Raw genomic sequence first — 16,717 nt, 5'->3', positions numbered from 1 at the left:
AAAAAAGATTTTGAAGATAATGCAAGAGAAACTAGACCTGGCATATCATTTCAGGAGCTTCCCCCAGTGTTCGTTTTGTCACTGCACATTAAATGACTTCTCCTGTAGGATGTGTTCTTCGGGCGGGAAGTGTAAGGGTTACGGGGGATAGTTTTTTTTCATCAGGCCTTGTTTTCCTTCAGTAACTGGAACAATCTGTAACAAGAAGCCTTATTTAAATAGATATAATGGCTATTTTTTTTATTAAAAGAAGCTGACATGCCTGCCAATACCTTATCTTTTATGATTGCCTTTTTATAACAGTTTTTATATACTCAGCAGAGTATTTTACCTGTTGACATGAAGATGGCAGAGAAATGGTTATTGAAGCAAAGAGACAACCTTGGAGTTCATGGAGACCGAGCGGGCCAACTGCCTGCCCACTGTGTGTGAGCTGCTGGGCTTCTGCCTCTGCTGCACTCTCGTCACTTAGTATGCAACATCTGTGCTCGAGCTGAATGGAGTTTCTGAACATAACATAGCTGTGACTTTCTAGGATGGGAAAATGATTTTGGCTCCACATATTTTGACAAAAAAAGCGGAGGGTGCTTTCTGTACAGCAGTTTTGTTACTATGGGCGAGCTAACCTTTGTAAAACAAAAACTTCAGTGTGGGGGTTTTCTCATGGTTTTTAAACTCTTGCCCGTTGGCAACAAAAATGTATTCATCTGGTTAGTAACTGTCTTAAGTTTATTTTTCTAATACTACCACTTGGAAGTGTGATAGAACACAAATAACTTGATTTTGTATGTGCTCATAGTACTATGTTTTAGTTCACTTTCTCTATTCATATGGCTAAACACTGGTTAGGATGACTTGGTGTCTCATGTGTAGTGCTGCACATTAACTGCTGGTGCCAAACGCGCACTGCCTGCTTGCTGCCGCCGCAAACACATTAAAGGTACCTTGTGGGAAACCCGTGTACCACAGCATGGCAGTGACGTGTCTGTGTCCTCTTCTTTAACGAGACAGGTTACAAACAGGCATTTGTAATATTAAAACAAACATTGGGAATGGATGAAGCTACCAGACAACGGAGGTAGGGTGGCTAACTGCCTCCCCGGGGGCAGGAACAGGGAGGGGGAAGGGCTGCGTCCAGCTCCTGCAGTTTGAGAGTTACACATTTCTGGAGGGGGAAGGGCCTGCAGCATGCAGCCAGTGCGGGCTCCTAGGGAACCACTGCTGTTCCCTCGGGGAGATTTACCTACTTCCAGGCTGCTCTCAGGATCAGTTTACTAAAGGCTCTGTGCAAACTGGAGTGTGGCGCTCCAAGGGCACGCTGAGGAAAGGGGAAGGAAAAAAGCGCACAACGCCGCTGCAACAAACCAGCTGCTCCTGCTGTAAGGAGCTTCATTGTGCCTGTCCAGCTGTGGGCTGCAGCATTCATCAAGCAGCTTCAGGAAACACAGGCTACACCAGGGATGGTGCCAGGGCCAGGGCGCGTCCTCCTCTGTGCTCCCTAGGGCTGTCCCACCGCCCCGGCAGCAGGCCTCTGCTGGAGTTGTGGCCCAGAGCCCCAGGCCGTCCCGCTGAGGGGGCAGGAACCCCAGGCCAGGCCAGAGGAATGAAGGGTGATTCCCAGCTGTAAAGCTGGGAGCATTCCAACAGGGAAAGACTCCCTGCCACCGTAAGGTTACCTTAGCAAGCACCTAAGCAAGTGCAGGTGCTTGCCCCACGCCTGGGGGGTAACAGCACGAACGGACACAGCCCGTCACGCGAGCTCTGCCCCAGCAACCCCCCCAGCCCCTTCCCTGCCTTTCAAGCGTCTGGGAGCAAGAACTGCACCAAGCTCGCACCCCCTGCAACCGGGCCACGCGGAAACACAGCTCTTCAAAGAAACTGCCATGTAGAATTAACTGCTGTTTACCATAATAATAAATTGCATTTTTACAAGAAAGATTTTTACAAATACATCCAAAAGTTAATACGAAAATAAAACACTTCTAGACCTTTGCCAGTCATCTCAGCTCTGTACAAATACATACATAGAAGAGGTAGCTTTAAAGGCCACAGCAGCACTGAAAATGGCTTTTAGGAAGTGTCACGGACTTAAAAGCAGTTTGGGAAAGCAACAAAGAGGATGCTCACACAGAGATGCTGCCTGGAGAGCAAAGGCGAGAAAAGTCACTGTGTAACCCAAAGAGGACAACCGCTTGTGCCTTTACAAGGGCAGGTAGCAGAAGAGAAGGGTGAGGAGTTCTTCAAGAGTGCTGCTCACCGGCTGCCACAGCATGGGGATTCAGTAGGTGTTGTAACAAAGGAGAAAGATCCTTTTTGTCTGAAAAGAGGCCCAGGACAAAGACACCTGCACAATGTGGTGTTTTTTTGTTTTGTTACTAAAAAAGAGCATCAATCCATTTCTCCCCCAGTTCTATTTCCTCTCTTAAGCCTTACAGTTCACTACACAGGATACACACATTGCACCTGCACTGCAGTCCTCCACGCCCATAGGGGCAGCAAGCATACCGGGCATCTGCCTGCCCTTCTGTCCTTTCAGACCCCTGGGTGTCACTATATACGTTGTTTTTTTCCCCACCTCGCTTGTCACTTCTAAAGTATCAGCGAAACAAATGCTTTACATGGATCTTCCCTCACCACCATCGCCAGATCTAGCTCCTCACGTCAACTGCTGGAATTGACACCACCAGCCCAGCACATCTGCTGTGCACCAAACCAGCTGGATCCATCCAGAGTCCCTCACTTGAGACAACAAGTTCTAGTCCCTTGCAATTCTTCGCAGACATCCTGACATTAACGCACATAGGTAACCAGTTGGGTTTTTTTTCCTTCAACTCAAATATGAAAACAGCACCATTGAGAAAAATATTTTGGAAGGTTTTTTTGGCTTCTCACATGACAGACCCCAGAGGAGTTCGGCTCCGCTTAGACAAGGAGAATGCAGGGGATGAACACCGCAGCTCCAAACCTTGACCCAGAAGTCACAGCCAGCCCCTGTTCTTGGCCTCCATGTGAACTGATGCGTGACACTGCTTAATTGTGTGCTCCAGCTGGGCCAGCTGGCAACATCCAACTTCCAACCTTTCCCTGGGGAACAGAAGATACAGAGGTTATCAAGACACAATGGACCCATTTTATAGACGGGAATCTTTCTGAATATTCTTTTAAAACAAAATTCAAAGGGATTCTAACACCACACTTTAACTCTCAAAACCAGAGAGTACTCAGTACCTCTGGAAATTCAGGCACATTTTTATCTTTATTACAGCAAAAGATCAAGTTTATGCCAGAGCTGGCTAACCATTATGTGTTCCCAGCTGCATCCTGCAATTAAATCTTTAAAAAGAAACAATCTAAAAGCCCCACAGCAGGCATGACTCGAGTCTTCTCAACCCAGAACCAAGCCTTCAGATATAAAACATTACTGTTTTTTACTGAATGTGTTTAAGCTGCAAGTCAACTATACGTTTCCTACAGGTTTATGTGCTGCAGATAGAAACAAGTTCCATCCACAGTTACAACACAGTCAGAGACTGATTTTAGGCTTCTGGGATAATCTCACTTCAACCTTTACCAGTTGCAGCTAGCCCTGTTCCTCCCGGCTTGCCCAACATCTGTAATTCTTCTAATAATCTGTGCAGTGTCACCAGAGAAAACATTTTACAAGTATATGCTCAGACAAGTTAAATATTGTTTGAATTAGCTAGTCATAAAGGGCCGTACAGTCACACATTCGATATGGGACACCTGCGCTGAGAAAAAAAAAACACTGGAAGAAACATTTTTTTGGAAATAAGAAGGCCCCTAAGCATGCATTTACAGTAACCACTGTGATTCCTGTTCTGGAACATATGGCAGGCTGGCAAACGGTGTTGAATGTTTAAATTGCAGCCACTCTAGTTCAACACATGAAAAGCCTTTCCAATTTCAGTGTTCTGAAAGCAAGCGAAACAAAGCCTCCATCCCTCAGAGTGCTTTCATAAATGTTGGCAACGTGACCAGATCCAGGATGTTGTTTCCCCGTGTCTCGTTAAATAAAAACCCCATGCAGACACTGAACCACTGCAAGTCTGCTGCAGTTTTATTTGCTCACAGTGTGACCCGTCTTCCCTGCGCAGTTTGCCTTTTTCCCAGCTGTAAAATTGCCAAAATACCTGCTCTTGTTTTTCTGTTTGAACTTGGAATTAGATGATAAAATTGGTTAAATGGTAAACGGCAAGAAAAATACCAAAACCCTCAATCCTGTACTTGAGTATTTGGCAAGCACATTTGCTGTTGCACTTGGGAAGAGAGGGGAAAAAAAAAAAATCAACCACGGATAAGGCAGTTGAATTTTAAGAGTTTAAAAAATGACCTCGTGCATATGTAAAAATTGTTATTTTAAATAATTAGCACAATTTTTTATGTTCTTGCTCATATGAGCATGATGTGCAAGAGGCAAATATTCCCCTTCACCCGCCTGGGGGCAAAGGCGCACGCACTCTGCCCGGCATTACACATCCCTCCCGTCTGCTCGCACCCTCACAGCGGCCCCTCTGCGCTCAAGGGACCGCCCCGCCCCGATGGAACAGCAACTGCCCCACACATTACCCGTGGGTCCTTCCTGCAGGCTCTTCTCTGGTATTTGCAACCAAACGTAACCTCTGAGAACCAGCAGCTACTAGGCATTATTCGGTGCTTTTCTGTTAGGAAAGTGGCTACAAAACTTGAACCCAGTGGTCCTGACTCAAAATACAACGCAACACAATTCTGAACTAAAAAGGGATATCACAGAAGATAAACTATGCAGTTATGGTGTAATCAGAAAGGCAATTTCCATAAAATTCAAGAAGTAGCAGTGACTTCCGCTCCAAAGCTGCAAACCCCAAGGATTTCATATGAACACTTTCAAACGGCCAACCTGCAACCCGGCAAACAGGCAGAGCTCCTCTTTGCTTTCCGTTGTATTCTGTAAAGGTAGTTTTTAAAAAAAAATCGGCATTGAAAAGTCACTTACATCAGCTTTCTTAACAGAATAGGGAAGGTTCATTTCAAGCTGTCTTTCATATAGTTACATATAATGTATTTACACACAAAAATACATCTCTTGACTACAATGATGTATTATTTAGACTTTTGTTTCAGAAGAGGAATCTACAGCTGATTACACAGAAACCATCCTGTAACTTTGCTTTTCCAAAAGATCCTTTCGCAAAAGGCCTTTGGAAAGATACTCCTCCAAACCAGGAAAAAAAATGCAGGGTTAAGTGACATGAGTGCAGCCTGAGGGCTACCAGACCAGCCTCTGAAGTAATTTTTAGTTTTTTTAACTATGCTGAGCACAAATTTACACACATTATTTTCTTTACACCTGTATTGATACCGATCTATACTCAGCAGCTGGATTTGTTAGGTTGGGTTGGGTTCCCCCCCTTGATCAGTTTCTTTTAATATGTATAGGTGGTGGCCTGACCCAGGCTGGATGCCAGGTCCCCACCAAACCTGCTCCATCCCCCCCCTCCTCAGCTGGGCCGGGGGGGGGGGAAATGTAAGGAAAGGCTGGTGGGGTGCGGGGGGGCAGGGAGATCACTCAGCAGTTGCTGTCGGGGACAAAACAGACTTGGGGAAATCAGCTTAATTTGTTACACACACACACACCCCCTCCCGCTGTCCCTGCCACTGCTGCCCCTCGGGGGGCTCATCACACGCTGCCCCAGCCTGGGTCCCCCCCGCGGGGTGCAGCCCCCCGGGCACAGCCAGCTCCAGCCTGGGCCCCCGTGGGGTCAGAACTGCCCCCAGCCCCCGGCACGGGCTCCTCTCCCCACGGGCACGGCCCTAGTCCCCGGCTCCTCACCCCAAGGGCTGGGGGCATCTCTGCTCCGGGCCTGGAGCCCCCCGGCCCCCCCGCCCCGGGTGCCAGCGCTGCTGCTCTCAGCTGTTGGCACTCTCTGCCTCAATCAGCCATTGTCCACCGGCACCGAGGGGCTCGGCCTGGGCCAGCCGCGGGTCTGTCTGGGAGCCGGCCGGCATGGGCTCCACTGGGCACGGGGGAAGCTTCTGGAATCTTCTCTCAGAAGCCACCCCTGTACCCCCTGCTACCATTGCCACACAAACCCAATACAATATGTATTTTTTAAATAGAATTCAAACCAAGGGATGCCTTTAAAAGGACACACACCATACCTTCCCCCAGTGTTTTTTGCTCTCACAGCCACCAAAAGCTTGGCAGATCAGCCCAAGAGAGCAGGAGATGAATCCTATCACCAAAAGCAGTCTAAATGTGTAACGTTTCTCCAGCAATAACCTATAGCACTGGCACAGCTACCCTGACGAACAAACATCCATTCTCCCGATGAATGAGTGCCATTCATCAGCGACACCTGTGCCTCGACTCAGTTTCGACACGGCAGAGTTCGGCGCTACTGGGCAGCCAGTAGTAAGCGCACAGTGTGCCCACTCGGGCTGTCGGTCTGCGTACGGGACAAGAGTGAACATGGGGACACCTCAGCAATACAAACTATCAAACCTCTGCATCAGTGAGTGCCTTGACAGTTTCCAAGAAGAGCTCTTAAAAACTAGTGCAGAAAAGGATCTTGTTTGAGACACGAATATTTCATTATCTTTATCTCAATTAAAATTTTCCCTGTATCATGCTAGTGGCCACTGAGTGATGGTTAAAATGGTAAATAGCATGGTACAGCACACAGTTTTATACCTCGCAACAATGCAACAGGTTAATTCAAATGTAGTTACTACAGTAACTAGAAATAATGTTACAGGTCAAAAGAGACTGTTTCTGCGCCCTCAAAAACACACTGGTGCATACTGGATTGCAGGTAACTTCCACTGAAATGTGGGACCAGTGTGGGACAGCACGCTGCGCCAGGCCAGCAGAAAGGGATGGACACAGGCACTGAGAAGGACTGGCGATGAGCAGGAAAAGGGGTAAGGGTTGCAAACCACGCATGGTACTCAGGGAGGGTGGCCGCCAGGCTTCATCTCTACAGCCTGTGTCAGGACGATAAACCAAGCTGTTGCTCTGACCACCCCACACACGACACGGCCCCACGGCTGGCAGGTCTGCCCTCCCTGGCTGGCCCGGGAACGCCTGCCCGCAGGGACGGAGCACGCCGGTACCGCTGGGCCAGTGCCCGTTCTGACCCCAAGGCATTGGCGTCTTCCCAACCCCTGCTAACACAGTGACCCCCACCTCCTTCGCTAGTTTACTGTAAAGTAGATGGACCAGGTGGAACAGCAAAAAAAGGGTGTGAAAGTCACACATAACTTTCAAGTGATCTACTTAGATGCCCAGGCCTCCAAACAACATGTTTTCTTAGTTCAGACAAGATCATAGGATTGCAAACCAAAGCCTGAAAAATTCTTTCTACTACTTACCCTTTACATCAAATTGTCATTTATTAAATGATAACAACTCTTCACCACTCAACAGGGAAAACTGAAAAGCCTTGAAAAGTACTCAACAGGTAACCTCACATTAGCTGCTTGCCATAAAAACTACAGTGACCTCTCTGAAACTCTTCCTGCAAGCCAGCAGCCCTGCTGCCCACAGCGCGCGCTCGAATGGGGAGGGAGGGAGGAAGAAACAAGGCCTTGAGCTAACCCTCCCTCGAGCTAACCCTCCCTCGAGCTAACCCTCCCTCAATCCACCTAATTCCGCTGAAGCGGCTCAGGGCTGGGGTGTGTTCCCACTGTTCAGAAGGCAGAAAACTTCCTATCAATTAAGAAACCCCCCCACCAGGCTAGGATTTTCATAAAACTGCTTCATGAAGCCTGAAGAATCCATACGAAGGAAGAAACGAGCAGCCAGGCCTGCCCTTTCTGTAATCCCGTTCCCTCCCTCGCATCCTAACAGGGACGTTACTGTGACAGATCTGGCTCAGTACGATGGACATTTTGTGCCTTGTTTCAGGGCTTCGCTCTCGCCACATCTCAGGCTCTACCAATACAAAGACAGGGGATATGTGGAAGCAACGAGGGGGGGAACCCCGCCGAAAAAGCAGAGGTCTTAGGTCAACACTTCTCCAATCTAAGAGGGGAAGACTGGAATCTACCAGGTGACTATGCAGGCAAGTTCAGGGAAAAAAAATAAATTTACAAAAGTCACGTAAGCGTTTCTAATGGAAAAAACTTATTTTGTGAATTTGTTGAAGATGCAAGAAATTGTCACAGCAGATCTCTGGGGCAGGGTCAATCTTTTTGTTCCGTTTATACTCCTAAAGATCTTGAGCCTCGTCCTTGGTTGGCATCTTCTAAATACTACTGTGATACCAAAGCCTATAGTACCACTTAGGGATACAAAAGCAGTGAGAATCGTGCCTGTAGCCTTGACTCCAAGTAGTCCTTTTCTTTCCTCAAATAAGAAGAAACCCTTTGGATCAAAAATTGAAGACAAGAGTATCTTTGGTGCATCCTGAAAAAGGAACAGTCAGAGTACAAATGTTCTAGACAGGAATTTATCTCCCAAAGAATTCAGAAGGCAGGTTGAAGCAAAAACGTTCGCTGGTAATTGAAGCAAAGGGAAACATTTTGTTCAGCGTGTTTCTGCCAAAGCACAAGTAATTCAGCCTGCCTTAAAGCAGTCTCCTTCTCTATGCCTTCGCTCTTGGTACATCTCTTTTTAATTGAGTGCTTTTAAAACCTCATTTAGCAACTCTACTTTACTGGGTGGAGTCATATTTTATTTCACTTCTGAAATACCAAATAGTTTCATTGTTGTAATAACTACGAACAACAATTAGACCTAAGCAGTACTTTGAAAACCTGTGGATTGAATTTATAGCAACAGATCTTAATCTTTGCTTCGTTTGCTTTGTATGTTTTCAAAGGACATAACTTAGATGCAACAAAGATGTCACCCTCCCCCTGCATTGCTCACCCAGCAAAATCAAAGTTCTGGCGAGAACATTGGTTTTGTCCATGAAATCTACCGTGGCATACAGAATTCACAAAAATGGTCCAAGTTCTCAGGCTTTCTGATAAAATATGGACCTAGGCACATCTTTCAAACACCAAGAAGCAGCAGTTCCCCTGCTACCCTTAGCACAGTACCAAAGGCTGTACGTACGCTGTAGATTTCATACAATGATGGAGATGTCCAGAAATGTCTGAAAGTGTGAGAACCACAGAAATGCTGGCCATCAACTCAAGACAGTTAAGTTTCAAAACTACTTTTCTCTGCTGTTACATAGACTGAATCTCTCCCTCCCTGCATAACTTTTCTCCCGACCTAGCAATGTGCACTTTCAAACTCAGAGATTTGGGAAACCAGTATCAATCCAGGCAAAGGAAAGCTTTTTAGAATAGTCTACGTACTCAGATTAAAATAACCTGCAAGCCTTTTCCACAGCTGATGGAACCACGCTTCGTATCCTGGCAAGTTTTACAGTTAATCCATACCCATACAACAGCAACATAAAAAAAAAAAAATTACATGTCTTATTACGCACCTAAGATCTATTAAAAACATTATGGCATTTTAAAAACCTCACAGAACCTGGGTTTACAAGCCCTCAATTACACAAATTCAGAAATAAACCTTTTATGAACCAGAAACTTTACCGTGAAGAACTGTAAGGCTTGCATGACACTCATTTTTAGATCAATGTTTTCAAGGCCTTTACCTCAGCTGTACAAGAGAACATTTTTTTCCTGTGACCAAACTGTAAAAAACCTCTGAAAATGTGAACAGGTACTTGGAATCTTAACATTTTTTTTCTCTTTTTTTCTAACTGTACTTTAAAAAGGCTTAGTAACATACAATGGCTTAATTTATGACTTTAATAAGGAAGGCCACGATGTAGCACAGTAACTGCAGATGTGCCCAGCTTTCATGCTACAGTTCGGTCACTTGAATCACCTTGAGAATTGCAGGGTTTTTTCCTCTGCTGATTTAAGCGAAGTTCTCATAATAACAAGTTCTGTTACAAGAAATACCTCACCAGAACAGAATTTCAGTTATAATCAAATTCATTTAAATACAGTTGCATGCTCTAACCTACCTTACAATGAATGCTGACCTATACCAGCTCTGTCTGCCACTAAGCCGTGAATTCAAAACCAGTAGAGGACAGAGGAACCAACATCTTGCCTCAAACAGCTGAAAATCACTGTGGAGATGCTAATGGCTCATCTCTAATTTAATTTCTGTCCTCTCCTACTCTGCTGGAATGGTAGGTCATTAAAAAAGCTGAGGGGAGGGGGGGAAGGAAACATTCCCATTCATCTTCCCTATGCCCCTCTTACAAATGACAATTTTTTATTTATCCAAACTATTTCTCTTATGGCACCTTTGGTTAATACAGTACATGCTAAAATGCTGTCTCAAAACCCATCTGATGTGGTCAGTAATTGGCTTACCGGTATATCTTCTGCGAAACACACTCATAAAGCTCCTCAGCAGTGAATTTTATACTGTTGTTCATCTAAAACAAAGAGCAAAGAATTAACACAGTAATTTATCAAGTATCACACCCCAATTAAAATTATAGAGCTAGTGTAACAGATATGGCTAATGTATTACCTAAGAGGCTCTCAAGTTGATATATACACAAGTCATGCTATGTATTATAAAATTAAATATTACAAATTAATAATCATGATTTTATATAATGGGAGTGATAGGCATCACTCCATTTTCTAACCATTTCTGCACAACTCTAAAATACTTTGTATAGTTCTTTCTCCCCTCTTCATTTACCCTAAAGTTCTATAGCAAATGAAGTTCTGACTTGTGTTAATTCCATAAATACATGTACAAGCCCCAAACCCAAATATATTTTCCTGTACAGGAGGGGACTGCAAATCTGAAACACGTAACATACTAAATGGAAAAATACTGCTCTTTTACTACAAACATACAATGCAATTTCTCTTCTTAAAACCTTTCAGCACAAATTAGTTAAAACTCCATGAGTAACTGGTAATTTCAATTTATCTTTTTTTCTCAAACTGCAGTCAAAATTCCCCATAGAACTACGTAATGCAACGTACTCTCCCTCTTCTTAAAATAACTAGATTAGGAATGTTTTGGTCACCTCAGCTTCAAGCCTTTATACTCCTGACAGCGAGTCATTCACAACAAACGAGCGGTCAGAAAGTCATGCAAGCAACTCAAATACCAATAGAGATTCTAGTAACTTTTGGTAGATGCCAACCAAAAATACACATTTTTATGTCCAAAGCCTAATGAATAAATCTTCAAAATTCTAGCTTAGTGGAAACACAATGACGAGATGGCTAACCTCGTAACTACTTCAAATAAAAAACTGTTTCTGAAGTGTTTCTGCCAAAACATTAAAGAAAACTTCATACCTCGTTGCTTATGAGGAAGTTATAGAGGGTCCAAATATCTTGGAAACTACTAGTTGGGGTCAAAATTCTGAAAAAGAAAAGTTTTGGATTTTTTTTAATCAAGTATAAAATGATTCTATGGAAAAGTTAAATTTAAAAGAAGTCAGAAATGCTCCATGGGGAAAAAAAAAAATATAATTACATTCTTTAAACAAAAAGGAAATTATGATCTTTGAAGAATTTTCCCTTCCACTCCTCTGAAAGAATTAAATGAGCTTATTATTTCTGTAAGGACTTTCTATGAAGGTTTTTCCTCATTAAAAATTCAACTGATGTTTTTATGAGCAACTTCACTACACAGACAGGAAGAAACCCAGTAATAATTAAAAGCCTTTTGTTTCACATAAGCAAAGCCTGATGTACTAATGCAGAGCAACAGAAAAGTGACATGCAATACAAAATTTTCCCACACTAGCTAAAGTTTTAACTTTTTTTATTCCCTCCAATATGCTAATGTACAGCTCAAATGCTACAATTTACATACCATTTTTGCTACTTGTAATAATAATGAATTCCCACCCAATACTGTGAAGTGAAAATGGGATTTGACAGCTGAAGAGAGGTGTCTTTATGAAGAACCTAGTATCATGTGAAATAGTGGTATTTTATTCAGACAGAAATGCATGCAGCAGCCAGTGACATTTCAGTCTTCCCCAAAATCTAGTCCTTGTTCTCCACGTTACAAGTGGAGATACCTTCCGTGGAAGAAAGCATGAGCTTTGGTCTCTGTAAGGTGTCATAAAGTTCTGAGAGATGTACACCCTTTCCCACAAAGCTCCAGAAATAATGCAATAAGGAAGTGATTCTCTCAAAACATTAATTATCCTAATCTGTTTAAGCAGATATAATTCAGTTATGTCTCAGTGTAACTTAATTTGCATTCACTAGGGAAAAATGGAACCCTATAAACACTGGAAAATGTACATTAAAATCTACATTAAAAACCATATAACACTTTACACACATTAAAAAGTGCTGATAAAATTCTGCCTTATGTTATAGTTTAAGTATGGAAATAACTATTAAGAAAATGACTGGGTTTAGGGAAAAAAAAATTGAAAACACCCATCTTTTTTGGGAAGCTCTATTTACTTTCCCATGGGAAAGTGCCCAAATTCTCCCCTCCCTCCCCTTGCAAGCTGTAAGCCTTTATAAATGAATTAATTAGGAATTGAAAAAAACAGAAAACTAACAGTAAGTTAAAAATCTCAGTTAAAAAAGACCCTGTACTTTCAACAGGCTAGGAGACCTTGGCACACCACAGGATTTATTGTAACTAGTAAGTCCACTGCTTATTTTCATCATGATTCTACACGGGAATTATTACTGTTACAAAAATTAGTCACACACTCTTTCCCCCTTCATAAGAAGACGCATGCAGAATTTTCTTCTTAAACTAAAACTGTTAACCTGCCAACTAAAAGTCAGCAAGAGAACCAGTTGGCTAGTTCTCCTAAAAATACCTCAAAGCCTTCAACTGCTACCTCAGTGAGAAAGCTATCAGCTTTGACAGCGTAAAACCCCAGCAGAGACAATTTGGCAAGCATCCTCGGAAACGCTGGGAATCTTGGCAGCCTGAATTGCATCACAGCTAAGATTCCCACCGACCAGCTCCATGTAGCCATTAGCCAGCAACCCTGTCTGCATGGGACAATACATCAGCTTTAGCTATCGCATCAGTCATCTGCAACATAAATAGAGTATACTCAAGCCTGGGAAAGTGTGATTTCTATTGCTGATGAATTTTGTACCACTCTGTCTTTTATTTCATGGAAAAAGGAGGAAAGTTTCCATGTCTGTTTTCATAAAACTGAATGCAGAACCATACAAAACATAAAAGGAAAGATGTCACTGGTAACTTCACCTGAAGGCCATTACGTGTTGCTACACAGTACGTTGGGGCAAAGTATGTTCATCACTGTTTTTCCTACTGTGCCCAGGACACATACACAAGGGTGCTGGCTAAGTGAGACGGCTGCCACAGTTGAGCTGCTGGCGGAAAAGCCAGCCAGGTAAGCTTTCTGGAAGAAGGACAGAGGGTGGGGGGAAAGGGCAGCTGCTGAGAGAAAGACCTGCAGTAATTATGGCCTCCTGGATTTTGTGGAAGATAAATATATGTATGAGCTACAGAAGGTGAAGGAAAAGCCCGAGAGCAGAGCAGAAGGCAGGACTAAGTGGTGCTGCCTTTCCCTTTGACTATACCACATCTCCACATGGCTACTGCTGTCCACCAGAGTCCCAACTTCCCAGGGCAGAGAAGTGGCTAGAAACTTCACGTTTCACTCCACCCTTCTTAGCAAGGCTACATCTAAAGAAAACCAGTTGGAAAGTCCTATTTTCAAAGCACATTAGATTGTAATTTCACAGTCATTTTTAAACTCCTGGTTTTGCATGGATCTTTAATTGTACTGTGAGTATGAAAGCAGCCAACACGCCACCCACATTTCCTTTCCCTCCACAAACATAAGCAAGAAAGCACCAGCACCACATACACAGTTATTAGGTCTCTTCTTACGGAAGGGCACACTTTTCAACTATTACTAGAGAATCTGAATCTTGACACCAGTTAGGATGCTGCAGACTTACAAATTATTCCATTGATGCTTCCCAGACTGCACACTTCAGGCAATCAATAAGATAACCCTCACCACTCTCCGTGTTCAGTTGTCAGGATCAAATTGGAAAATATATTTATTTTTTTACTGGTGACCAAAGCATACTAGCGAACAGCTACCACTATTGGTTTAGCTCACTACAAGTAAAATGTGTAAATAAGCATACAAGTAACTTAACGTTAAATCCTGTAACTTATTTTATGGTGCTTGCTTGGATTATGACAACAATTGCTTCTGCGTTCATAACACAAAAGGAAAAGTCTGACATTTGGCTCAAAGCTTTACAATATCTTCAAATAAAAGACATTTGTTATTTTCAAGCAAGAACCATTGCTACACACGGAGTACTGAGAAGTTGGTGAGAGAAGAGCTTGCACCGTAACTTCCCCCACAAATTCTTAACAGGTCAGCATTCATAAAACAAGCTTACTGCTGTTTTCAACTAAATACGAACTGGAATACAAGCTCCAGCCTTGGAATATATTTTACTGCAGAAAACTGTAACACATTCCTGTCTGCAGAGAAGTTATTCCACACCACTGCTACTGTCACCACTTTACGTCCCTTTCATCTCCTGTAGCCACCATTCTGTGTGACAGAAAACAGACATTTTAAGAGATGATGTGCATTGGGAAATCTGGACATGTTTGTATGCACATTCACTCTGCATCTATTACTCCATTAAATCAAGCTGATCTCCTTTTCATCAAAGTCCCTCAGTGAAAAAGAGTCTGCCCCAGCTACAGAACACCCTCTAAATAAATAATACATGAAGCAAACGGACTCTTACATAAAACTCCTCTAACAAGCAATCTGAATCTCAGTATCATGAGCACTGCATTATTAACCACTGCTTCTTCTCCTCTCTCAACATGACATCAAATGTATTTCAAAAGCAGAGGGTGGAAATCCACTGAATCACTTTGCCTTTCCTATCAGCACAGCCATGCAAAACCAAACAACAAACAACCCCACGTTAGGTACTTCAACTTTTAGTTAATCCAAACATGCTCTAAGGAGGTGTTGGCAAGCGTGCTGGGTGACAGGAAAGCTGGATTGCCACTAAAATGCAGTTTATTGATCAAGCTAAAAGCTATAGTATGGTTCTATGCAGTTTTCTGAAAATATTTAGTACATGAGGTAGAGAAGAGCACGTCATCGAAAGACACAAAAAGTGACTATGGGTACCAGCTACAAAACAGAGGTGAGCTGTTCTTGGGGCAGAAGGGAGAAAGGAGAAGAGTCAGACTTAATGATCCTTATTTCATAAGCAATAGGGCTTCCCAAACCCCTCAGAACATCTCTTTACCTACTGTCCTGTCACTCATCTGATGCAAAATGCATGCACAGAATGTAAGATACAATAATCAAAACTGGAAATGCATAGGAAATAGCTCATGATGTGGTTGTTCCTCATTTGCACATAGAGAAGATGCGGGCAACAAGGAATGCTGCTTGGAAAGGATCAGAAAATTAACTTATCAAATAGAAGGAAAAACACCCAAACAACCCACAAGACAATCTGGCAGTGAAAGCAGGTCAGCCTGCCAGCTGCTCACAGACACTAAAATCCTGGGCAATGACAAGTAAAGCATACGGATAAAAGTCATACGAGACTACGTGGTAATCACTCCCAAATCTGGCCAAACCTCTGTATTTATCACACTGAGCCATTCCTCTTTTAACAGTTCTGTGTAATTGCTCGTGGCATAAGATGGGTAAGACTGTCATAAAGCATTAACCAATTCATAAGTTCACGTGCTTCATCAAAAAGGCATTTAACACTTGATTTTATATGTAAGTCAACTTAATCCACTAAAAAGCCCCATTTGACCTCACTGTCAGAATATCAGGGAAGGAAAAATATGAGAAATGGAAAACCAAAACTCCTACGCAGTTTATTAACAATGCCTCATTCCAGTGCACTGCAGCAAGGGGCTCAAACTGGTATTACAATGATCAACACACGCCAGAGTTCTGTTCACCATCAATATTGGGAAATTAAGGGGATTTTTCCCAAACCAAAGTCAAGTTCATGCTTTTTTCTATTGTGGAAGTACTTCAGATGTCAGATCCTAGTGCCAGTTTGTCTAGACGACTATTCTCTAGCTTTACAAGGTCAGAAAGGACCATGGCTTTTACAGCACTAACTCATTTATTCAAACTTTTCTGCTTTTTTAGGCTGGTTTAAAAGCAACAGGGCCTAAGCAGCACCCACAGCACCACCTCTGCCCAGCACCTTATTAAGTGCTGGCCAATTTCAGCAGTATTTGACAGAGACAGAGGTCTCGAAACTCTCTTAATTTCTTACAGCTCTCATGAAAATAGGCAGAGCGTAAAGGACAAATTTGGACCTTGGCAGCAGAGAAGTCTGCAGATAGTTCAGATGTAAGACAAGATAGCAAAGAATCCATGTAGGAAAGGAACTGCTAGAACTAGAAGAAAACCTTTTGTCAGATACTGCACATTTTCAACGATATTAGACATGATAATTAAACTAAAGGATACCATACTACAAAAAGATGAGCTTTGGAAATGCTATTACTGACGTAAAGTGGTTGTTTTCTTAGTGACAAGGGGATGTTTCCACATTAGTGTGGACCCCATGGGAGGGACGTTCCTCCACACAACACCTCCCCACAAGATGCCTTACAGCTCATCCAACTGTAAGCCTGCTCCCAGCTGCACCAGTCTGACTGTGCGTGGTCAAAAGGCTTCATGGAGGTTCTAAAATCCTCCTCTTGCTCACAATCAGT

At 43.2% G+C, this 16,717-nt stretch overlaps 1 protein-coding gene across 5 annotated transcripts in view; it reads right to left on the bottom strand.

Moving 5' to 3' along the window:
• Window positions 1-2: 2 nt before the first annotated feature.
• Window positions 3-16,717, bottom strand: part of SWT1 (SWT1 RNA endoribonuclease homolog) — a 43,968-nt gene continuing 27,253 nt past the window's right edge. For 3 of the 5 annotated variants that reach the window (XM_037403944.1, XM_037403943.1, XM_037403946.1), the window contains 3 exons: window positions 11,308-11,374; window positions 10,354-10,418; window positions 3-3,084 (listed from right to left, as the gene is read on the bottom strand). In XM_037403944.1, the coding sequence (XP_037259841.1) occupies window positions 2,979-3,084; window positions 10,354-10,418; window positions 11,308-11,374 (238 nt within the window). In that variant the 3' untranslated portion in view covers window positions 3-2,978. Of the gene's footprint in view, window positions 3,085-4,166; window positions 4,946-8,110; window positions 9,915-10,353; window positions 10,419-11,307; window positions 11,375-16,717 lie in introns of those variants that run through there. The other 2 variants (XM_037403945.1, XM_037403947.1) reach the window with 2 other exon arrangements.

The sequence above is a fragment of the Falco rusticolus genome, chromosome 11 (assembly GCF_015220075.1).
Source record: "Falco rusticolus isolate bFalRus1 chromosome 11, bFalRus1.pri, whole genome shotgun sequence".
NCBI lineage: Eukaryota > Metazoa > Chordata > Aves > Falconiformes > Falconidae > Falco > Falco rusticolus.
This window is presented reverse-complemented; position numbering and strand designations above follow the sequence as displayed.